The sequence below is a fragment of the Athene cunicularia genome (assembly GCF_003259725.1).
Source record: "Athene cunicularia isolate RWA chromosome 2 unlocalized genomic scaffold, athCun1 chr2_part1, whole genome shotgun sequence".
Taxonomy (NCBI): Eukaryota; Metazoa; Chordata; class Aves; order Strigiformes; family Strigidae; genus Athene; species Athene cunicularia.
In genome coordinates this window covers 14,305,627-14,331,668 of record NW_020799095.1, presented here as the reverse complement: position 1 = coordinate 14,331,668, position 26,042 = coordinate 14,305,627, and the positions used below count along the sequence as shown (strand labels likewise).

The 26,042-nt window shown below is 36.9% G+C and overlaps 1 protein-coding gene across 4 annotated transcripts in view; it reads right to left on the bottom strand.

Moving 5' to 3' along the window:
* The window catches only part of TBC1D5 (TBC1 domain family member 5), a 325,748-nt gene that overhangs the window by 147,840 nt on the left and 151,866 nt on the right, over positions 1-26,042 (bottom strand). For all 4 annotated transcript variants that reach the window (XM_026842526.1, XM_026842528.1, XM_026842527.1 and 1 more), the window contains one exon: positions 14,341-14,407. In XM_026842526.1, coding sequence (XP_026698327.1) covers positions 14,341-14,407 — 67 coding nt within the window. The remainder of the gene's footprint in view (positions 1-14,340; positions 14,408-26,042) is intronic.

Below are 26,042 nucleotides of genomic sequence, written 5' to 3'. Positions count from 1 at the left end.
AGTTTTAAAATTTTAACAGGTGCTAGCAAATTTAAAAAAACATCAAAAAATTAAAAAGCCTCACTGTATAAACTGTTAAAGGCAAGCTTGAGTACCTTGCAGTACCTATGGCTGACTAGATAAACAACCTAAATATGCCTCCCAGGCATGCAGGCACCAGGGGCCTAACACCTGTGCCTCATTAATATACAAGTAAATCTGCTCTACTGGGAAACAATTGGAAATTAATTGTCCCAAACCATCTACTGAGTTTGAATAAAAGAATTAAATCTATATTTCCTGCACCTTCTACTGAAACGCATCTCAAGAACATTATAAGCCATTTCATGATCTTAGTAGCCCAAGACTTGCTCACAGACTTTCTGCACTCTAAAATCCAAAGGATAATTTCAGTGTAAAGAGCTGGGTTATGTGCAAGGAAATGCGTTTCAGATTTATTTTCAATGCATGTCCTTAAGGTGAACATCTCCTTCTCCCACTGTCACATGGGAGACTATTACTTCTCCCTGGGAGACCAAATGAAACCAGAAAGAGGGAAACTACTATTGTGACTCCAGGGTAAGATCTCGCCAGATTTCCTTTGCTAAGGAGGGTCACAGAGTAGGTTATACTAAATACCAGCAAACTCTGGTTTTGCAAGCTGCCCTAAATATATGCAAGCTAAAGTTAGATAGTTTTCAGCCTTTTAAGCTGAGCTGTGAGTTTTTTAACCTTGGTTTAGATAAAACTTGTTCAGTTTCAGGACAGAATTATATGATACATTTGCTGGGAATAGCTGGGGAATGGATTTAGCAAGCCAGGAAATTATGGTCCTGTTCCTCTGAGATGGGAGCGAGCTCACGATCCATGCAGAGACCAGAAACATTGTGTTTGTGAATGCATCACTTTTCAGATAGGATCGTTTTGTAAAAAAATGCACGTTTACTTCTGGGCCTTGATTATTAATTGCTTTGAAAACCAAAGGAATTCTGGATAAGAGCAAAGATGACTAAAGCAGTGTTAGCCTGTAGGGGTAAAGGCTGGTTTAGCTTCTGCCAACTGCCAGTATTCCTAACTGACCAAAACAACAGCAAATAAATCCAATGGTGTGGGGCAGCTTCCTTCCCTCCTGCCACATTCCCTATTCTGTAAGTCAGAAAGACTACCTGGTCATTTCACTGGCTCCCTGTCTCCCCTATATCCTCATTTTTTGCAGCAAGCTGCCTATGATTGTTTACCACGATTCTGTCTCCTTTAAATACAACGTATGGTATATAACACACACAGCTTGAGAAAAATCTGGCTCTTTCTTTCACAGTCATTTATATTTCAGTAACTACAGTATATTATGCCTATCTAAATAACCCTCCTGTTTCTATCATGTACAATATTCTTCATTTGCCATTGTAAATTTTGTAGCATCATTGGCCATTATAACTCCTACCAAGCTACCTCACTAAGGTAGTGATGCTTCAAGAGTGACACATTACCCTGCGCACACAACAGGTCAGACTCTGAAGCTATTCACATTGTTGTGAATGTGGATGACATTCCCACAATGTCTTTGAAAATGCTGGTATTGTCCGCTGAGTTAGCAAAAGGTCTCAACCAGTTTAACAGTGAATAGCAAGAACAGAGAGGAAAGAAACTCTTCAGGTTATCTTTTTCACCAACTGCTGGGAGTGATTGCTACGTAGTAAGAGAGTAACTTTGATGCTTAAATTGTATTAGTGCAGATACTATGCCTTTTAAAAAAATATTTTAATTTGTAATGCAATTCCAAACATGTTTTGAACAAAATTACATTTAAAATAGCCCAAAGAAATTTGGCAAGATCCTATCTCCTCTGCATCCCCCCTTGACTGCTGGGATCATTAAAAAGAAAAGTTACAAGCAACTGAAAAAAGAAAGTCTTGGAAGCTGGAATCTGTTTCAGTTTTAGTAGAGCTGAATGATATCTAAAATCCTTTCAGAACAGCATTCACTAATTAATTTCTCAAGTATTTTGAATGAAGGCTAATAAATTAAGCCTTACAGTTCTAGAGGCTGTTTCAATAATGCTAACACTGTGTAATATCAACAGGCTACCAATTCTAAAAGGATAATTTAAAAAATGATATAGCCTTACTTTGTAAACTAATATCTATGAGCCTTGTTAACCCAGGCTTTCAGAAAACTCATCGGTCAAAGTGAAATGAGCAATGAAGATTGGAACTCAAGTCTACCACATCCCATTTGCTTCACTGAAGTGAAAGACTTCAAGAGCCAATTGGAACCACTTAAACTATGAATAAGCACATGCAATTGTTTTTAATCGAACTAGAAAATTAAATGCATAATCATGTGTTAATACCACTTTTAGGTTGTACAATTAAAACAAAAGCAAGTGCCAATGTTAATGTTTTCTTGTTATTTTTAAGTATTTTTCATTTCATATTCTTATTTAAATATCCTGTCTAATATACTATCATAGGTATTGTAAAGTCTTCATAATATAAGACCTGCACGAGGAAAAAGTAATTGGATTAATGTTTCTTTAAGAATCTTAATTTCACATGCTGCATCTATGCAGTAACCACCCAGTGTAAAATATTTATTGGCATAAGTTAGGGACAGTTGCATTACTTTGAAGTGGGAAAAGTGTTCAATATGTATGAATGAAAAAGCAAGCAAATCAATGGAAGGGATGAAGGTTGCAGATTCATTCTTCAAGGTTTGTTCTTAGCTCTCATCTGTTCCTTTCCATCTTTTGAAACATGCATTTATGTCGTAACTAAAAGAGTTTGAATCTGTCTGCAAAAGAATTTTATACTGGGGTCTGCTCTAATACACACACTTTCTTCCTTGTAAGAAATGAGGTTGATGTCCTAGCAAATCATTTATAAGCCTATTTATTATTCTCTTTCTTTCCAACAGGACATGCTTTGAGGATCTGACACTTGTTAAGACAATTACAAACATTAGATTTTTCAGAGATAAAAGTCCAAAGATTTGGAAGAGAAATGTCTCTCTCTGTCAACACACTGAAAGGAAGGGAGCACAATGAGCAGGACTTTACATCAGGAAGTCGAAGTAAAACTTTAAATGCACTCAAATACTATTTTGGAAAAGTTATTTAAATTGCCATGGTCTAGGGTCTTAGTGAAAGACATTGGAATGCCACCATTGACCAGCTACAGAGGAGTAAGCAACTAAAAACTCTTTAGAATGAGTGACACCAATAATGTAACAAGATGCCTGGAAAATAATTCTGGAATTCACATAGTAGTTCCCAGAGTTATACTGAGCAAACAATGAGCGTGATAGTGTTGGGAAGAGGTAACAAAGACCTTCTTCCACTGACAGCCAGTAGTGGAACATCAGTCTGCTGCTAAATTTCGATCTGTAGCATAATGGCAAAACCAATGCATTGAGAGTACATCCGCAGAAGAATGCAATGGTACCTTACCTAATTTCATTACAAAATAAATACTCAGTTCAGAAGAAGAAAAAAACTGAGGAAGAGTGGTATAGCACAAGCAGTAATCACTGCTAGTTAACATGCATTTACAGGATAAAGTTGCTGATGTGTACAAATTCAGATCCTTCCACAGTTTAATGCTGGTGTAAGAAGCATTTTTGTACTATGGTGTTCAGACATCAGACTCTGTGGAAGACACTAAACCCCGTTGAAATGTAAAAATATGAATAGCCACATCAAACTACAATCTATGTCACTGAAACGGGACAAAGGTTCAGTTTGGGGACTGCAGGGGCTCAGACCTACCCGCTAACTATAACTGTCCATAATTGGCTTTCAGTTGAAACTGCTGGTAACAAGGAAATCAGTATCTATTAATAAGTCATTAGATAGTGTGTACTGTTATTTTGTCTCATGCATTTAAAAAAAATTCTATGCCAAGTTTTGCAATCCCTTTTTTTGTGTCCATGATGAAACAAGACTGATTTAATATTTACAACATTTAGATAAAAAAGAATATTTTTTAGTTAATGGAAGAATACTGCAATACTACTGAAAGGTGTGAACATTTGCATACATATTTAAGATTTCAATCTAAATCTCAAGCTTATTCCACCCTCTAGACCAATACTGAAGGATAAAATGGATAGTCTCATAGAGATCCAAAGAAAACTCTTGAGCAGTGCTGCTAGTATTGGCAAAATCATCTTAAAACAAAATAGTGTGCATGCTCCCAGAAAAGCCAATTTCACTTTTTTTATACTGCTTTTTGTTCATCTTCAGAATGTGCTTTTTAAAATGTTGAAACCCAAACTCAGCTCCCTAGAGGCACTCGAGGAAGCAACAGGCTACTGAACAGGCCGTCAGAAAGAAAACAAATTCTTGAATTAGTGTGTCATATGTTTTGCAATATGAGGTCTTTATTGATAGGAACATCAATAAGTGAATGTAGTATCTATATTTAAATAGAGGCAACAGTTATTTTTGAACATACTGCATAAATCCAAGAAACATGCATAGTTTGTATTATTTATTATGCCATAAAATCAACAGTTGAGAAAAAAGTGAGGCAACAGCCAGGAATGTAATAAAAACAGAGTTAATTCTATGAAAATGTGGAAAAAACAATTGAAAGGTAGTATCACGTAATAAGCAGTAAGTTTCTAAAACAAAACCATTTCTGCAACACACAGATTTTTATTTGCTACCATGAAAATCCACTTGACAGCCTTAGCAGGATGCCTTATCAATCTGCTTGGAAATTACATGTATTTTCCTCTGTTTCCCCAACTCTTGACTCAGGATATGAGGCAGAGCTAACAGCCATGTAAGTGTGAATATGCATGGCTGCACTGCTGCAAGGTTCAACATTCAAAGGGCAGATTTTTCTAAACAGTTCAGTTTTCATCTATTTTTGGCTGACACACAGTTAAAAAGGTCTGTGTGAAGAAAGGTAAAATCACTTTCTTAAGGTAAACATTCCAGCAAAACTTTAAGGTTATTCGCTAGCTATGCTCTTTAAGCAACCGGTGTGTACATAGTACAGTTTGGGAAACTGAAGCAGGACTCTTTGCCAGCACTTCTCCTAACAACACTGGATCTGACGCAGAACCCCAAGATAACTTTCTCCATACTCCAAATTGTCCACTTCACCTTGGTCCTTCTCAGCCAAAGAGCCAGGTTTGGCCCTGGGACAGCACTTCACTTCCAACCCTGTAATTGTTTGACTTTTGTAGAAGAATTCAGGTTACAACATTAAAAAAACTAAATTTCATCAGCTTGTTCTCCTCTACTCATTACTTGATGCACACATTTGAAGAATGGTGAAACAAGGATATTATGTTCAATTATTTTTATTTTTATATTAAAACTCATTTGCTAGTTGCAGAGTCAAGTCCTTCTAGTTTAAATCCCCCCAACACCACTGAAATCTTTTAAATGTACATGTAGAACGTTTACTTTCTAGTTCTCCTGATTAGAGTTCCCTTCTGCTATTTTAGCCTTCTGCTAACTCATACTCACAGATAACCAGAGCTCTATGAATTCTGTATGTTCACATGCAGGCAGCCTTGTTATATGAACAGACATGAATTCTTTAAGAGGAAAGTTAAGAGCTTCCTGTAGTACATAGCAGAAGTTAAAAGCTACGGCTGTACGAGTCATCAAACTAAAAAATGGATCTCATAGGGAGAGGGGAAACACTTTTTGCAGGAATATGTCCCAAAATGCCACCCACACTGCTTACTCACACCTGACTAGCTAGAGCAGGTCTAGAACTGCCATAATCATGACAGTATGTAAAAATATGCACTCAATTTTATGATGTGCAGGGTGACAACTGTAAAATTCTAGTTAATATTGTTAATTCCATTTTAACTTTGTAAATCTGCCCATTTTGCATGCAATGACATAAGAAAATGAGTGATTTCATGATATAGCTTTAATCTTTTGAACTAACTAGGTTTTATTACCATAATTAAAGCTCATGTAGTTTCACTAAAAGCAAGTCTTTGCTCTTTAGATTTATTTCAGTTGTACATTATTTTGAGAAACCTTTTGTCTGCCAGCTTCTTTGGATTAAAAACTGTAATTCCTCAAACCTGCTATCTTACATTCAAGTTTTACATAGAGTTCTAGGTCATGGTGTTTTGTTTGCTCTTTTTTGAACCAAAATGAAATAACTCATCAGATGTATTTTTAGCAGAGTATAGGAGAATCAAAATATCTGGTTTAACCTTCAGTGCTGTTACAGAGGTGTAGTACACAACTCTTCGATCCAAAATCCCACTGAACTAGTGGGAGCACTGTGGTAGTATTTTCCCCAACACTGGACACTTTTAGGATTCAGCTGGACAGGGTGCTGGGCCATCTTGTCTAGACTGTGCTTTTGCCAAGGGAAATTGGACCAGATGTCCCTTGAGGTAATTTCGAACCTGGCATTCTATGATTCTATGATGCTCAGCAAAGAATCAATCCTCTCCAGGTTCTCTTGATGCTAAACCCAGCCAACAACTCACTCCCAGTTCTGAGGCAGATGTTCTTGCTTTTATGCCACTGTGCATCTCATGCACTAGAAGCTAATGTCAACATGAGCAAGATCTTAAAAAACGCACTTTAGCATCAGGAAAAATAATGCCATTCGCTTGTCAGTGTTATGTTCCTGCAAAGACAATGTGAGTTCTGAGTTTTAAGTGAATAACAATGATGAAGTTCACTGCACCCACCAACCTTCAGAAATTTTAATAAATATTTCAAATTCACTATTGCCAGATTTTGTCTTAGAAGGAAGAATTGTAAAAGATTTTGGGGCCAAAATGAAAATCACAAGAGCAATTCTGTCGAGTTCCTTTCTTTTCTTTCAAGTTTACTAAGAGACTACCAGGGCTTACAAAATAGGAAAATCTTAATTAAAAAAAAAAAAAAAAAAAAAAAAAAAAAAACTGAAATTTTTCCAACCTTGTAGTACTTCCAAGGAGGAGGATGTCTCATCCTCCCCAGGAAACCTGTGCCAGTGCTCTGTCACTGTCACTGTAAAAAAGTGTTTCTTGATATTCAGATGAAACTTCAAGTGTTTCAGTTTGTGCCCGTTGCCATTGGTCTTGTTGCTGGATACCACTGAAAAGAGCCTGGCTCTGTCTCCTTTATATCCTCCATTCAGATACTTCTACACTTTGGTAAGAGTCCCTCTGAGCCTTCTCTTCTCCAGGCTGAACAGTCCCAGCTCTCTCAGCCTTCCTCATAGGAGGGAGAGATGCTCCAGTCCCTTCACCATCTTGGTGGCCTCTTCCTGGACTCTCTCTAGTATGCCCATGGCTCTCTTGTATTGGAGAGGCCAGAACTGGACACAGGACTCCAGATATGGAGTACAGGGGAAGGATCACCTACTCTGACCTGCTGAGAACACTCCTAATGCAGTACAGAATACTATTAGCCTTCTTTGCTACAAGGGTGCATTGCTGGCTCATGTTCAATTTGACATCCACCAGGACCCCCAGGTCCTTTTCTGCCAATCAACTTTACAGCCCCCAGCGTATACTCAGGGTGCCTGGGGGTCTTCTTCCCCAGGTGCAGGACTCTGCAGTTCTCCTTGATGAACTCCACAAAGTTCCTGTCAGCACAATTCCCCAACCTGTCAAGGTCTCTGGATGGCAGCACAACCATCTGGTATACAAGTCACCTCTCTCTCAGTTTTTGTGTCACCTGCAAACTTGCTGAGAGTACATTCTGCTCCGTTATTGAATTCATTAATGAAGATGTTAAACATGACTGGACCTAGTATTGACACCTGGGGTACACTGCTAGTTACTAGACTAGACTTTGTGCCACTGATCACAATCCTCTGAGCCAGTTTTCAACCCACTTCACCTTGCTTATCCAGCCCATACATCAACAGCTTGTCTATGAGGATCTTATGGCAGTGTCAAAGGCTTTCCTGAAGTCCAGGTAGACAACATCCACTGCTCTCCCCTCATCTGCCAGGACAGTCGTTTTGTCATAGAAAGTTATCAAGCTGGTCAAGCAGCACTTCCTCTTGGTGCATCCATGATGACCACTCCTGATGAACCTTCTTGCTCGCTCTTCATGTGCCTGGAAATAGCCCAGGATTAGCTGCTTCATGAGCTTCCCAGGGATCAAGGTGAGGCTGACTGGCTTAGTTCTCTGTGTCCTCCTTCTTAACCTTCTTGAAGATAGGAGTGACATTTGCTTCTCTCCAGTCCTCAATCACCTCTCCCAATTGCCATGATAGTTGAAAGATTATTGATGGGGAAAAGTAAAGGAAATTCATAATGAAAAACACATTAAACATTAGTAAGGGAAAATATGGCATCAGCTCAATATGGTGTCAGTGGTATACGTGCTAATTTTCACATGCAACAGAACAAATTAGGAATAAGCCAAGACTTTCACTCTCTTTGCATGGATGTTAGAAAGAAACTACCATTCTCTCTTCCATGGCCTCTCTTCACATTCTAAGTCTTTTTGCTACCAACCCAACAAAAAGCAATTCTTGCCAATAAAAGATGTTGTTCCTCTGTCCTTCCTTTCTGATTCTCTGCTGAAAGTATCTCAGGCTTTAAGTAAATTTGTTAAATTTGCTATTCCCTATTTTTTAAGAGATCACACTGCATACAAACAGAAAGTAAGCCTATATTACCATTTCTACCTTTTTAGAAAGAAACATAATTTTTACAGGAATAGTTCAAAAAATCCACAATTTCTATTTGTTGAAATATTTGGTTCTTAGGAAAAATATACTGCATATAGGGTTTCAGTTCCTTAATGACAACTTATTCTTCCTTGTCTTATGACACCCTTCAGAAATTCCTTAGGACACCAGGCAAGGAGTGCAGAGTGGATCAGCTGTGGAAGGAAGAAGTCAATAAAAGAAGTTTGACAAGACGGAGCTGAGAATTATATAAGGGTCCTTGAACAGGAAAAGAAAGGAAAGTAATTTTGAAAGAATTCAGAGAAAATCAGAAATATTCTAAGCTCTCAGTGGGTATGACAGTGATCTTGGATTTGGCGAAAAAAGCTGTTTAGCAAACCTGTGATTAGTGCAAATAGTCACTTTCTCTTGCTGGAAATATGAGATTTGCAAGATAGCATTGCTAATGTCTTCACAAACACGGACAAAATGAAAGTGCTGGCACAGACTACTACATCCAGAGAAAGACTGTTAGCGCATTCAGAACGTAATCTTTCAGAAGAATCACAAAATTCAAGGAGAGAATTTATAGGCTCTCAGACAAAATTAGTTTGTACTGAAAAGGCCTCTTTGCACATAAATGGCACCAAACAGAATGGCATCTAGTAAATGGTTCTAGGTAAGACAAAACAAACATAGATGCCAGTTTCACTACTTCATTGTGGAAAGAGAGGAAGGATGCAAGCACTGAGAATTCTCCTTACAGAGCAGAGGTGCAGTGCCACTTCACTGCTTCACCTTCTTTTTTGTATCTCAGAATACTTGAAAAACCCAACAGAAGCAAACTTGTCCTTTACAGCTCTTGATTATGTGTGGACACATAGTGGACACAGTTAGGAAAAATAGGTTATAATTGCACAGGGGTCAGTTAGAAGTAAAACGATAAAGAAACATCACCTGTGTGTGAACAAGAGTAAACAGGTTTGTGTAGATGGAAAGGGACTGCTTCCTAATAGATTAAAACAAGAGTTTTCCACAAGGTGGAGGTATGTAAGTTGCCTACATCTTCACACTTTGTTTAACATATAAGGACAGAGGCTATGTAGCCGTTTCTGGCTTGGCTTCCAAGAAAAGCCACAGGTCAAAGAGGACTCAAACTAGTTTCACTACCCACTTCTGGAAGGGGGCAGAAACAGGGAGGAACAGCTTGCACCTCTTGCCGACTTTCTTCTGTATGCTCAGTATCAGTCCTACGGTTGTTGGCTGGCACACAAGAAACATGCCTCAGCCAGCAGGACCACATTGCCTTTTTGCAGTAAGAAAGAAAACATCTGGTAAGCAGAATGTCTAAGAAGTCGGGGAAGAAAACAGAATATGAAAGTCTTTCTTATACTAGACCTTCAGTCTGTTTGAAATATCAGCACAAGGAGGAATATACATTGTCTATATAACCCACAACTTGAGCAGTCATCACTTGGCATGGAGTTACAGCCACATAGGAAAGGATTTTATCTTAATACATAGGGTAGAAATTAAACCTATATACAAGAGCAGAGATGTATTAAGAAACGATTCAGCATAGTGGTCATGGCTCTCTGATTCATAAAGTAAGTTAATAACATAAGCATGAAAAGTGAGCTTTTTTTAGGCTATATATTTATTAAAAGCAGTATTAATGTATGAATCCACCTTGGAAGAAAATAAGTGTCCTTGAGATGTTAGATTTTATCAGCCAAATTGAATGTCTGCATCAATGGCTCTCCCTAAAAGTCATAATTAGGTCATTAAAATATATTTAGAAAAATAGCCTGTAAAATAAAGTTAAAAAATACTCACCTTCATTTTATTTCATAGGTCACTGTTATACCATCTAATAAGATAATTAAAAACATGCAAGCAGCTGGTACTGAGGCTAAACAGATTAATGTAATAGTCTGTAGTCATATGTGCTGGCAAGGGGTTCACCTCTTTGGCGAGGAGAAGGTCAGCTGCCCTTGGGAAGGCAGGAGAAAGACAGTATTTCTACTTTCCAGTGGCACTGCATTGCAGACACTGAAACTAGAGACCCTCACCTATTTTTCTTTTCCTTTTGGTGAAGTCCGGCCAATTTGTACATCCAGAAAAGGCTTTAACCATAGCAATAAAACAGTACAGTAGAGTAAGGCTCAAATATTTTCCTCAAGTTTCTTATGTTTTAGAGATGAAAGCTACTATATGTCCAAATCCTTGTTCCAATTTTTCTAATAGTGAATTTTGATGACATTTTCATAATTTCTTATTAGTAAAAATATTCCCAAGTACACAAAAATACTTCCATCAGAGCCTGAAGACCAACTAGAAAATTCTCTGTGACCTGACAGGACTCACTCACAAACACAGAATATTTAGAAATATGTGCCAGTCACATGTGCTTTTCACTTACATTACTTAGAAACTTTATGACCTAAAGGGAAATGCTCACTAGCTGAAAATAAGCAGCATTAAATCTGTGCCGTGATCAACACAGTCACAAACTCTAGAGTGACACCATCATATTAAAAATAAACCCATACAAACAGTCCTGGAGCATCATAAATATATCAAAGGATAATGATCAGACATCCTTTATACATATACTCATACTCAGAGTCTTGTACCGGATAGTGTAAAATTGTCCTTCAATGTAGAAAGTGTTGGAATCAAGGCACACCCTCCTTGCCATGTTTTTTGTTTGTTTGTTTGATTTGTTTTGTTTTGTTTTAATTGTGGTAAAACCAATATGCTCTTAAGAGCACTTTAATAGCAAAACATATCCACATTCAAATATTTTTAAACATTTGGAGTTGTCTCTTCTCCTAAATAAATTGTAAAGAGACTGTTATTGTTAAAACATAAAGCAGCTTTTGTTTTAGTAAAAATTTCCAGTAGAATTTTGTATGTATTAGCCTTCTGCAAGCATGACATCTACTGTGATCCAAAGATGCCTTCGCCTCTTTTAGGGCAAAAAATCACTATTCAGTCTTATTTAAATACAACAGACTGAAACACATTGGGTAAACAAGACTATCATTCAGTTTTATCAAATTACTCCCTTACTGAAACAATATTCATTGACAGAATCCTAAGTCCAAATCTTTAATGAGTCCTTAAAGAAATAACAACCATTTACCATCGTTACCTTTCAAGGTAGTTTAGGATTCACTTCTCGTCTTACTACATACAGTATTAGCTGCTCATTTTTACTTCACATGCAGTCCAAAACTATAACTATCAACACAGTATTCAACGCAACCAGCAAATTTACAACCAGACTCGTTATATGATGGGAGTTACTTGCCACTAAACAGAAAATATTCATTTCGCACTTTAAACACTGTAATACTACTTAATAACAGCACTAGCTTGTCAACTATTAAAAGTCAGAGGTTTCTTTCATATATATGTGTGTATGTATATATATACACATAGCCACACACACATAGATACACTCTACTATCTTGCTTTATCATCTTGCTTGTAATTATAACAACAATAATATGCTGACAATGGTATATAGGATTTCTTTTAAAATATTAATTAACTTCAGTTTTGTAAGTTGGGCTGTAATCCTCTGACAAAATACGATTATTATTCACTGGAAGTCATACCCAATGTCATATTTTTTATATGCACTTTGCACTAAGGAATATGGAGATACAAAGACCAGCTTTAATCTCCACTCATTAGTGGAGCATTAAAGATGGTTGAGGAGTCAATGTGGTTGAGGTTGATTTAAGTGAATGGTACCATGCACTGTCCTCTCACTTCTAGCTGCCTATGCTAGCTACTTTTCTTGCACTGGCACCGATACCCACCCGAACCTTTGGCAGGTGGACACTGTGAACCAAGCAATCATTAAGCTGTCTCTACAAAGAACAAACTGGTTGGGCTAGGTTAGCTCCTAGGGCTGGCTCCCTGAGAGATGAGTGCTACTGGATGAGTGGAGAAGGGGTGTCATGTGCTGTGACAAGGGGTAGGAAGAAAGGGTTGGACCCCAGCCCCACAGCTTACACTCTTGTGGAACCAGAGCCTAGCTGAAGCTGGCATGTTCTTCTTCAAGTGTTACACCTTGGCAGGTTGAGGCTCTGGAGTTACCAACTTTCAGGAATAAGTGTCCCAGAATTAATGGCAGAGAGAGCTCTCAACTCCTTTCTTTCACTGAACTGACTAAATTCTCTCGCCTGTTTTTCAGAGACTACTTCATGGTCTTGGTATCTACATATGTTTCTCACCCAAAACCCACGAAGATTATTCTGGGTGGTATTTTTGAGCCCTTCTTTTGACTTAGTATGTTGCATGCATTAGAGAACACAACTATGACAAGAAATCAAGTCAGGCAGAAACCTGAAACAGATTTGCTAACGTATTTTTCTCAAAGTGAACATGCTAACTACCCTCTCCAAGGGTTTTGCATCATCACAAAGTAGGTTTCAATAGAACAGACTTACTAGAATACAGAAAATTGGAAGGATTTGTAAATAAAACCTCCCCTGTCCCCTGCAGGCACACCCTTTTTTCCAACCTTGCACTCAGTCCAGAAGCCTCCTCTGGGTATTTGAATCTCAGCAAACTCTTTGCTGATCCTTCTAGGTCCTTATGAAAAGCCTTTCTTTTCAACATCCTCAAGACCAGGCTGTTTGCTCCCTGCTCTCCTCAGCCACCTCTCAGTCTCCAGCCTGCAACAGGTTCTTCAGGCATTGTGTCCCTCCCTGCCACCGCGCACCTGAAGGCTCCTCATGCCCAGCACAGCTCACTGCCTGCAAGATGGTGTGATATTCCTCACTCACTCAGCCAGCTGAAACTGGGGCAAGGAAAACAGGCAGGTTCCTCCTGCCTGACTACACCTCTTTGAATTACAGACACTAGTAGACTATGAACAAAAAAAAAATGAAGATGTTATCCATCATAGTTCACTAAATTAATCCAAAATAATCATATGGTAAGCTGGCTTTATTTTATCATATTTAAGCATCAAAATCAGATGCAGTCATTCTGGCTAGCATGAATCTTACTATATTAATTTACCAGTCACAAGGACAAAGATTTAGCATTTGTAGCAGAGGCAGTATTTTGCTGGCTGAAAGATGAAACTACGTATCTGCTGATTACCCTTCTGTGCTTTCAAGTACAAGACACCCTCTGGTATGTACCCAAGCAAGACTCAAGCTCAGTGCCTGTGCTGCAGAAAGTTGCTCAGCATCATATTTCTTTAACTGTTGTTTAATACTGACAGAATTGAAATATTATTTTCCTGTCAGAAAACCTCAAATTTAACAAATCCTGACTTTGGTGTTTGACATGGAATAATGAGCAAATAGAGTTCCATGTGGTCCATAGATCCAGCTACTTTGGAAAAGATCAGAAAGGTGATCGATCCTTGGTGAGTTAAATGTTTCAACATTTAGCTTAGCTGCTATGAGTTTAGGTGAGAATTTCCACTTTATTGCATATTTTGGAGAAAACAAACAAACAAACCCCCTTAAAAATATTTGGGTTTACAAGTGTCCTGTACTTTCATTAGTTAAGCATTTTGAACAGGTTTATCAAGAAAATAGTCCAGAAAACAACTTTTTAGATCATTCCTTAATTAAGTCCTTCATGTTTAGTCTACTCACTGTACAATTTAGATTGTATCATACTCCTAAAGCACATGGACTTGTTCTTTTGATTTACAAAGATTATGCTGCTTATTCCGTTAATTTTTAAAATTAGAAAATAAATATAAAAAATTACCAACCTGTAAGAAATAAATGTTCCATCAGAATCTGAGGTGTGGTGTGTGCTTCCATTTTCATTTGATCCTCCTAATACAAAAATAAATCACATTTGTTATAAGACAAACCCTGACAATAAATAACACAGTATCTGTGTGAATTGAAACTGATTTTACCCTGTATGGTAACTTTAGTTTATGACAAAACTTACATAGAAAAGCCTCAACTTTACATCTTCAAATTCTTACAGCTGGAAAGAGGGACAACTAGCCTTCATGTTCAATTTGGAATCTGAATGTTCTGAAAATCTGAGATTTAATTTCAGTTAAATTTTTGATTGAGGTTCTTCTCAACTTATTAAACACAATTTTAGTAGTGTGAGGTTACAGAGGAATACCATATAAATAGATGTTTGATTTTACTAAAATTAAGCCAACGAATGTAAAAGTTCATCTATCTTGTAAATAGTTTAGAATTGACTGTATGATACTAGATATTTTTTTGTTATAGCACACATTCAAAGCTTCTCTGAAACTACCTAAGGAACATGTTTACAAAACCTCTTGCTTTACATCCTGTGAGCTGTTTATACGTAGAACAGTGATGTTCATAGAAACCAAGGATTACAAGGAAACCTTCACCTATAATAACTACTTCTACTGAAGAACTGTTAAAATCCAGAAAGAATAATCTCTTTTTCAAAGCAAATTTATTCATGTCCTGTTTTATACTATTCATTCTTGCTCAACCTGTCATTTAGCTTGATAATTCTTCTATGTTCATGTGTATTTCCTTAATTCATTTACAGATATCATCACACACCTTTGTGTCCTCTATTCTGCTTACTGAAATCAAGTTCTTTGAGGCTTTTTCATGAATAAGACTCCTTATCCCCTGTTTTGTTTAAATAATTCCTTCTTACACATGGAAAAGAAGGGAGAGGAGCTGTAGACCACATACTAAAAGTTTAATCAGTTGATTCTTTCAACAGTAGTTTTCTTCTCTACCTAGAAAATCTTGCTCAATACAGTCTATTGTCACGCCACACCATTTTGCAGTTTTACAGCCATATTTAATCAACACTCCTACGTGTTTACTCTCCATTGTTATTTACAAAAAGAAGTTTGCAGTTTACATTAAAATTTCTTGCTAGTACAATACTGTATTTCACACCATTCTGTTTCTAGTCCTCTTTTCCTCAGGAAGGACCAGTCCTACCTGAATACTCTATTTGTGCTTGCACTGGATACTACCCTCTAATATTTTTTCTTCACAAAGTCCAACAGCGCAGTCTCTCACTTTATGGCAAGACAACAAATGAAAATATTGGAAAAGACCAGTTCCACCACAAACTCCACTAAAAAAAAATTATTTCATTAAAATCTGCATTTCTCTATTCATCTTATAATTACTACGCTTCACTAAGCCTCATCCTTTCTATTTCATAACATCTCCTGGGGCACTACATTAGATGGTTTACTCAGGTCCAGATAGACAAAGTATTTCGTTAATGTATATTTTGAAAGGCCAGCAGGTTAGCAGGGCACAATCTCCCATTCAACAAAAAACCCACACTAAAAGTTAAGCCATTCGCTTTTTGTTTCTCTTGTACTTCTTCTTCCTTAAAAACTTTTCTAAAGCCCTGCACAGATAATAGCCAACCTATATAACTGCTTTGCTATCACTTTTTTTTTCTCTTAATCTAAGTACAGGTATTATATTTCCTCTCCTTCTTCCCCAGAAAAATTCTATAAATAGTCAATAATATTTTCTTGTTAGTTTAATTCCCTTCTTATGATCTAATCCAACTTAACTTCTGCTAATTGTCACTAAAACCCCACACTTCCAGGAGGTAGCATTCCTTGCAGATCAAACTTTTTTTTTTTTTTTCCTGTTTCGTTCAGGATCTTTGCTTACTCCAGACATTTCCTTAAAAAATATTTAATCATACAGTTTGGCATATAACTTCCCTTCCAAGTGTTTTTTCTCATCTAATTTGTAATGCATTTTATTAACTTTTGCACCTTTGTCTAAAATAAATCCCAAACCTCTACTGCATTTTAGTCTAAAATTGCTCAGTCTCGCTGATTTCACTAATTAGCTTTCTCAATTTATTTAAAAAATGGAAATCCTACTTCATCAATCTGCTTTTTGTTTGCTAAATTTAAATAAATTAACACCACCAGATATTTCATCCAGGAGCTGACCCTCCCATTATTAATAAAGATCTGATCCTTTTTTTCTTATATCTTAGAAAATAGTCTCCCATACTGGGACAACTTTAAGTAATATGCTTTTTCTTATATTACCCACCTCCACATCTGATCCTGAGCATTTGGAGAAATGACTGAATTATGTTCAGTCTCTTTTAAAGCCATATGGCCAGGTGCAGTGATATTGGGAAATTGTTTATAAGGACACAGCACATCAAAACAGATCCTGAATGCACTGCTGCACTTTATTTATACTTCGATAACTCCTAAACATTCACCTATCACACCAGTCAGACTGAAAAAGAAAAATCATTCACAAAGCTAAGTTCATATGCAGGAAAAAATATTTTGGGATTGTTTTCAAGAAGCTTCGCAACACCATCTTCCTTTCTGAAGAATGAAGTTTAAGAATATGTCAAAGAGTGCAAGGCCTTTATCATCTTTCAACTAAACCATTTGTTCTGCTTGAAGAGTCACCAGGACTCCACAAAGAAAATCAGCATCTTAGTGATAAAGGTTGTTCTTTCATCAGGACTGCACAATGACACTTGGTGGGATGCTGGGTGTGCTACATCCATTGAATTGTCCTTCACAAGCTACTCTAAGTGTAGGTTGCTTTATTCTGGAGCACTCTCCCAAAAGACAATAATTTCCTTTATTTAAATGAACTTCACAATACTTTAGCATTCTTAATTGTATACTCAATAAATCTCATATTCACACACATTATTTTTTTGAGAGCTGCTATTTCTGCTTCATCCTATCATTAGCAGCAGCTACCAAAACTGGGTAGGACTAGGTACGTTCAGCTCTCAAAACCAGGATTTAGTGGAGTGAGCATTTCTGTGGTTGTTTTCTTGCTCCATCCCCTCTAAGACGGGTATGTCTGTTATGACATCTTGAAAGATGATTTACATGTCTCTCAGTGAGAGGGATAACACTGATAAAGCAAAGTGCAAAGTATTCATTGACGATACATTTCCTAATTTTTACCTGCTTTGATTCAAAAGACTTTCTAGAAAATCCTGTAAACTTTCATAGTCAGCAATACTTGAGAACAAATGGGACAGGTGCTTCCCTAACTAATGACAATATGCTGTGGAAATCCATGCCCTCGATCACCTCTCCTCAGGCAAGTTCCAGTTTTCCCTCCTTTTGAAAGGTACAGTGAACTCCCAGTAGAACAGATAGATTACTTGTATCTTCTTCTGCGATAATGACACAAATTTTTGGTAAAATTAGGTTGTATACTGAACAGTTATGAATATAAGATTCATGGTAATAGAATTTGTAGTCTCCTTTAAAAATCCTAATTGATTCAGTATTAACATATTATTTAGATCCTTTCTGAAACTCAAAAACAGAGGATGCTCTACCACCCTTGCCACACACCTCCTGAAAAGGTTTCCAAACTTCAAATGCAAAAGCTAGGGAAAAAAAAGTTAAAATAAATATTATCACACTTTCTGAGGAAAGAAAAGGGAAACAATGAAACCATAACAAGCATCAGTACAGCTAAGGTGCTGTAATTTCAGCACTAGAGCAGTCACTGGTTTTATAATAATACAATAATAAATTAGGCAGTATCCTTTCAAAGGGATTGAAAAATCATCTGGTTATCTTTCTTGCTGCTGCTCTAACTGTAGAAACTCGCTCTCCTCGGAATGAATACTTTCTCCTGAAAGAATTCGGTTCTATTGCCCTGTTTTGATAAAGGCTGTTCTTGTGCATGGAGACCAAGGGTTAAAGGGAGCTGGGAGTTGGGTAGCTTGGACCTGGTACTACTGGACACAGCTGGAGGCCATTTCAAGAGAATCTGCATAACCTGAAATTGATGCTTTTACTAACCAGTCAAAAAAACCCCATTTCAAATGCTGGCTTCTTTGAACTTCAGAGACGCATGGAGAAGGATTTGTAAATTGTACATTTACCAGGGTACTAGATTCACCCAGAACGAACAAGCTTGTCACTTCAGGAACTGTTTTCTTGTAAGAACATGTTTGATATTGTAGATGTAGCATAAAATAGATGAACTCACAACAAGGAGGATGCCAGATACACTTTCTGAAGATTATCTGAAAACCATGTGTAGAAATTGTAACAAGGAGAAGCCTAATTTAAATTCACACACTATTTTTGTATTTTTTTTAACAGCTTATTATACTGACAGTATAATACCTTCTCAAATAAGATCTTTTTCAAGGTGCAGTGCACAGTTTCCACTTCAAGCATTAAGAAGAAACTGGATAGCATTTCAGAGCCCCAGTCCAAGAGCGGGAAGATACTCTGGGTATGTACTAGGCACAATGACCACTCTGAGCTTAAGCATGTGTTCAACAAAAGTAAGAAAGAATGTGAACAACGATGTAGGGATCAGACATTTCTCACTCATCTCCTTCATTACCTCTCTAAAACCAGCTATTTTCTGTGAGATGCAAATACTCAGCACAGGAGTTCTTACGGAGAAGTGGTGATATAGTATCATAACCAGCTGCAAGTCTACACAGACAAAAAGCTTGAGCGACAGCCCCTTATTCCTACTCCCTATACTCCTACTTTTAAAACTAATTGAACTCTGTTTTTTTTTTTCCTTTTGAAAATGTTTTGAAGAAATGTCTTTACATACATAAATACATATTTCTGTATGTATGTGCACACACATATGCATGTCTATGTGTGGGCACACATGTATATTTATGTAGTGCTAACTGATTTACCGATCTTGCATTAGCTATAAAAGGGTTTTATGGCTGGCAGTTTAAGAATTTGTGATAAAACTGATCCCACTTAGGAAATCAAACTGTGCATTCCCCTGCTTACAAGTGTCAAAATGGAGACAGATCTCTCTGCTGACAAGTTTGCACCCCGCTTAATATTTTCTTTGTATTCTAATCAAAGGCTAATATGTTAAAAACCAAAATTTATTGAACAGTTGTGAAAATTTAAGTTCAGGTTGATATAAAACACTCAATCATTAATGCAGTGTTTTATGATTAGAGACAAGGAAAATTTTAACAAACACTGCTTGCAGTCTAAGGTTGTCAATTCTTATAACATGACTTCCAAATTCCATGCTATATTCATTTTCAGCATATTTAAAGCTTAATAATTTAATGATTTATCCAATTTTAATTTATACTTTCAAAACCACTTTGAACAATCTGAGGTGCCACTGGAGATCATAACAGTGGTCCTGGTTAAGTCAAATAATAATTATAGCGCTTTCACTTTAAAGATGAGATTATTTTTAATTATTGAGTGAAGTACTTGAGGTACCATACTTATATAATTACGCTACTCATTAAATGGTTATTGAAAGCTGAAATGTAATTTTAATGACAGCCACCTATTTTTCTTTGCACACTTTATAGATGACAGATCAGTCAGGAATTCTAGTTTGCTCAAAAAAATCCTTGCAGCTGCACTAGTTCTTTCAGGTGTAAAACAATTAAGCTGTTCTTTTTTTAAAACTTTAAACATTTTTTTTCCTCAAATGATATTTATATAATATACAGAAACTAGTGAAAACAGAACAATAATGCATGGATATTTTTTCTTCTGCGCAGTAACACCAAATTTCTGGCCCTAAACTATATACATTCCAAACAATATCCCCAAAAAACTAGTGACAATACAAATATGGAAGAATGATTTTAGTCAAAATGTGTTCCTCATATAATGCAAACCAAAAAAAATTGCTTAACAGATTGCAGACCTTTATTGTGAGTATAAAGGGGTAATCAACATACAATAAGCATTTTACTATGCATTAAAACTATATATAATGCCACGAGACTCCTTTGCTTTTTTGTAACACCAAGGTTCACAACTCTTGAAACATAAAATTCCTTCACAGTATTTACTCCACAGATAGATATTCATCAAACTGATTAGGATAAAATTAATTATAATATGTAGGAATCTCTGACAATTGACACCACAGAGTTGTAGTCTCAGAAATGAGCACTTAAAGACTTATGTTCTGCATTTTAATCTCTTATCTGCGATGTTTGAAATTCAGTGTATTTGTCCATTGTTCCAAAGGCCAGTATCTTGTTCAAATTAAGCTTTTCTTTTTCACAATGATAATCAAACAGAAGAGTAAATTTGTTTCATTAACAATATTAAAGCAAAGATTTCTGAGTTCACTATATGGGGAAAAGGCAATAAAGTTTTGAAGAGGGAAAAACTGCTTTGTTCCTTCAATCCCCTAGTTGAAATTAATTATAGCAAATGTTTATGAAAACATCTGTTCCATACAGTTATAAATTCTTAATTTTAGCATGGGCGATTCCAGGCTCCTCTATTATTTTGAGAGAAAGCGGTCTGACAATTGAAAGGTTTACAAAAGAGCAGACTATTTGTATTTCTACAGTACCAAATATGCAGTTTGGAAAGTCTTCAGGATCTCTGCAGAAAGGAAAAAAAAAACAAAACCACAAAACCAAAAAGACCGAGACAACTGAAGCTTTCCGATTTGAGTCCGCTGATAGACCAAAATGGCAGTAGGAGGAGAAAAAATAAAAATAAAAGGAGAACTAATCCCAAAACATACGGAAAATTGAGATTTTACTGCATAAACTAGATCTTTAAAAAGTAAAACACAGCGGAGCCATGGAATCCTCTGTTCTGTATTTTGATAGATTTCGAGGAGCGAGGGAGGGAAGCTGACGGCATTGCCGCATCGTGTCAAGAGAGGGTGCTGCAGAGTTTAAGATGATGCAGCCGCTGCTCCCCTTCTGAAGCTCCATCGTTGGTACCAGCAGCCCCTATGCTGCAGACAATCTTTCGGACTTTTTACATAACACCCTCGCAACTACAGTGTTAAATTCAATGTACACCAAATAAGCTTTTAAAATGATTAAATGGAGCAAGCTCGAAGCAGTGTACAGAAACTGAAAATAATGCCTTCAGCTAAAGAATTAAGTGCACAGCACTTCTGATATTTATTAAATAATTATTAGGCTGGAAAGTTGAAGAACATTTCAAGTTTAAGTTTTCTGAAATAAATATGATGCAACTTTTTTGGTGAGCAATCTTTTAAGTACAAACCTGACTCTCTATCACTTACTTCAAGTTCATTTAGCATCAGATGCATATGTTGAATGCATGCATTGCTTGGTACAGATTTTTGGTAGCGTTTTAGTTACAACAACTGTGCCCTAAAATATATTTTGTTATGAATGAAAAAAAAAATTATACACTATGATAATTACCAATACATGTAGATAAATAACTGTGAGACTTTGCTGTTAAAAGTACAAAAGTCTTACACAGGCTATTTCATTTGTTTATCCTTGAATTTTAATATGAGAAAATATACTAAGCATTAACAGTGTTTTTTTCCCTTTAAGCTTATTTGAGTTAGGAAAGGAACACAGTTGTAAAGACGGTGTGCACACCTATGCTAATCTTGTGATAGTGAAAGCTGGTGACATTTGAAAATAGGTAAGGAATGGTGACACCAAGGTGCAAAATCAAAGCCTGCTTTTCCCCTGCAGAAAGCTGCTGGACAATATAATAGGCAGACACATTCGTTTGTAGATATGAACAAAAACTTCTGGAGATATTAACAGTATCTTGTACTGCACATTGCTCAAACCCAGTCAGTTCCGGAGTCTTCTGGATTGCTGATTTATGACAATCAAGTGGTATCTTCTATGATCTTTGCATATAAAATCACAATTGCACATGTGTATATGCATATATGAGTAAACTCTGCATATTCTCCAGGCAAAATCTGTTTGAAATAATTTTGTCTATGCACTCCAGTTTAAATCAAGACACATAAAAATAAGAAGGTTTCCATTTTAAGTGAAACTGCTTCTGAGTGTTCATAACTCTAAACACTAACCTTGTCATTAGGTTAGCCTGTAAATTAACATATGACTTTTCCACATGTAAAAAGTATGTGTGAAAAAGTGTGGATGGGAGAAGATATACAAAAGTCTAGATGACTGATTTTGAAATTAGAATGTAGTATCTGTGTTTAAGAAATGTAGCCTCTTGAAGCTCAAAATAAACTCAACAATAAGTATGTTCAAAGGGATTTATTCATATTATTTATTTTCCTGATGAAGCCTCTGCTTTTAACAAAACAGGCTGAGCTAGACACTGTACTCTGAAATAAAAACAAGAAAACACATAGAATGAGGAATTTTACTCCAGTACCACTGAACCAATTCATAGGAATGCTTGAGAATTCTCAGGTGATTGCGAGGTACTGAGATCTTAAATAATTTACATTCAGAGGTGTTTTAATATAATCTCTTTGAGCATGATGGGAAGGCCACATTTAACTATGATGCTAATAGTGATTTAAACACTTTTGAAAATGCACTTACATGAAAAAATATTCTGACTTCCCATTTACTGGGAACCACACAACATTAGCTTATATAAGCAATTGTGACTTCCGCTGAACTTGATAAACATTTACTCCAATAATTCCTGGACTGAATGTTACCAGGAACAATAAAACTGGTAAAAGAAAAAAAATCCACAGGATAAGGTAAAATGGGATTCTTCTAACTTTTTTCTCAGTTACTGTTTCTCCTAATGAACCTGACTTTGGTCCATGGTAAGCTATGTCCACTTTTGTTCATATGCTCAATACTACAGCCTTTATCTGCTACTTAACCAGGTTGATCATTTACCATATATAACTTAAACAAGTCCCTAGGTCATCACCAAATGTGACTCAAAAGACTCCAGGAAAAGATACAAACATTTTAATGTAGTCTGATTGAAATGGAAGCTGTATACCTAATAACTAGTATCATCTCTAACTTCAGTAAATTCTTTAAGAGCATACATACTTAACAAAATAAAAAATTAGCAAAATTAGAAAAACAGAGGATAGAGCAATCCAGTATAACTAGGGACAAGTAGCATAATTAGACTTTGCACAGAAAGAAAAAAATCTCAGAAGCCGCCTGGTATCATCGCTAGGAACTTACGTCCCATGATATACAAATGCTGTGTGACTTATCACTCGCATCCAGAAGAATTTAGCTAATTTTAACTTATAAACAGCCTAAAAGGCCTTTGAGCTATAAATTGCAATAATCTAAAGATGGCAAGAGGCAATAAACATGAGTTAATGACTCAGCATCCTCCTGAGATAGCACTGGTCATGCAGCTTTGCTTAATCTTAGACATGCACAATCACTGTAAAAAGGTGGTCTCCAGAGACCATTTACACTGACAATAAGAAAAACGTACCATCTCTTTATACGTTTGAAGGCTACTATTGTCCTTTAATTTACTTCAATTACAGCCTATTTTTAACCACATTTCTATCTTATAGATAGATGCAATCCTTCTGTTTGGGATAATAAATCATATGTAAGTATAGTTAGATTTTCATATTCAAAAGCAGTAATGCATATTCCATTGAGTCTAGGAAAAAACGTAGCCGAAAAAGATTGAGCAGAAGTTTCCTAACATTCTATTGTTTTGCCAAGATTAAATGATAGCAGAAGACAAACGAGAAAGGATTAAGTGCTCTTTTATTGAAATAGAATTGCCCTTTCAACAAGAAGCTAGCTGCTCTTCAACAGAGAAAAACAGGTTTATCAGGAGAAAGGCCAGCCTGGCCAGGAAGCCATGTGGCAGTGATATGCAGCCTCACCTCCTAAAGCTGTAGAGGTGGTCTCATGATAACCAGCACAAGAGGTTAAAAGGAGCGGGAACAATTCTGCTTTGGTTTTTTTGCAGTTTCTCATCAAAGGAAGCTACTACAGCAGGCTGATGACTACTGATGGATGTCAAAGGCTTCTCCTGAAAACAGAATGTACTTTCTTTGACCTTCTTCCTTTAGTGTAAGTATGTTTAAGAACACTTTCTTTTGCCCAGCATGTGCACACAAAGAGATTCAGCCTGAAATCAGAGCACCCATGTGACTACTGTGCCAACACACATGTAACTAGCTACTTGCTTCTCTGGAATGGGGCAACAGACAGCATTTATGGCTAGGAGGCAGCCAAAAAGAATAGAAGAAGCAGTGCCATTGCTGCAAATGGAAACACGGAAATTGAGGCACGCAAGAAATTAGAAGGTAGTGGGGCTACTTGGCATCCCGTGGAGGGGCTGGCACTAATCTTGAGTCAGCAGCTTAACTGTGGGTTTTGGCTCTGAGCAGAGGAAGCAGATGAAAAGCTTGAAGTTAGGAAGCTGTCACAGAGATGCAAGCCTGGGCAATGCCTGGACTTCCCTCAAATGCTACAGTTTTAAAAGCACATAGTAAAAGGTGAAGAAAGTCCCACATGATGCTAGCAACATGGGAGGCAGCCAACTACTAAAACACCCAGGGCCAGGGAAAGGCACTTGGGCACCCAAAGCATCCCTGTCACCCCAGCAAGCTTGGCTCCTCCGGCTCTCTCCAGCTGCAGCCTTCTCCTCCCCTACCACAACTCCTTTTAGCACTGCTGGAAGCAGTCAGATCTGTATGTCCAACAGGCTACTCTGGATTTGTATCAACATAAACTGCAGAGTAACTGTTAAATTAGTTAGAAATATGATCCTGCTCGTATCTATTGAAAATATATGTTTTGAATAATGTAAATATGTAACACATTTTAGCAGCATTACAGACACAAATCCCCTCAAAAGTAGACGGTTTACTAAACTATGAACACAACACCTTAAAGTGGATATGATTTTTACTTCTGTTATCCATCATTCATAACACAACAGAAAAGACATTGTTTTAATTCCTCGACAAACCTATTACGTGAATAATTTTGAAAAAAGCAACTTAGTCTCTTGGTAAAGTTTAAATTATCTGGGTAAAACTTACTGGAGATATTCCATCAGTAGCAGAGTCTAAAGGTAAGACAATTCAGAAACACAGTGTTAAAAAAAATCATGCTAGGATACTGTTAGGTTAGGACAGGGCCATTACCAGGCAAACCTGAGCAAGATGGTCTGACAAAAAACCCCAACAACCTGAAAATAAACACCACTGCCACCTAAATTCAAATACTCAACCCTGAAAAGGACAGTCCTGCTGCCAGTGGAACAGCCCTTATACTAATCAAATTAACTACACCGAAGGAACCTGCACCAGAAAGGGACACCTGAGCTTAAAGCTGCCTAGCTTGGCTTTGTAAGATGAAGTCAGGAAGCCAAAGACTCCTAACTTGAGGCTGTAATGAAGGCTGCTAATTCTCACAATACATTGTGTATCCAGTAGACCCATACTTCAGAGAACAGGAAATGGAGCAGTACCCTACACTCCCTATAAATTTCTCTGATGAAAAAACATGTCACCAAACACTATAAAAGAAGTATTGAGCTAGAGCTTTTTAACTGCCAAATCATGCCAAAGCATAATGAAAACACTAGATTTGAATCAAAAGTCTTTAAAATCAACCCTTATTTAATTTGGAGAGCACCAACTGCGTACTTTGCTGAAACAAAAGCTGATGCATGTTGTGAATGACGGATCTAGAAAAATTTGAAGAGCAAAGGTATATATGCATTAGCAATAAATTCTAGATGTCTAAGAG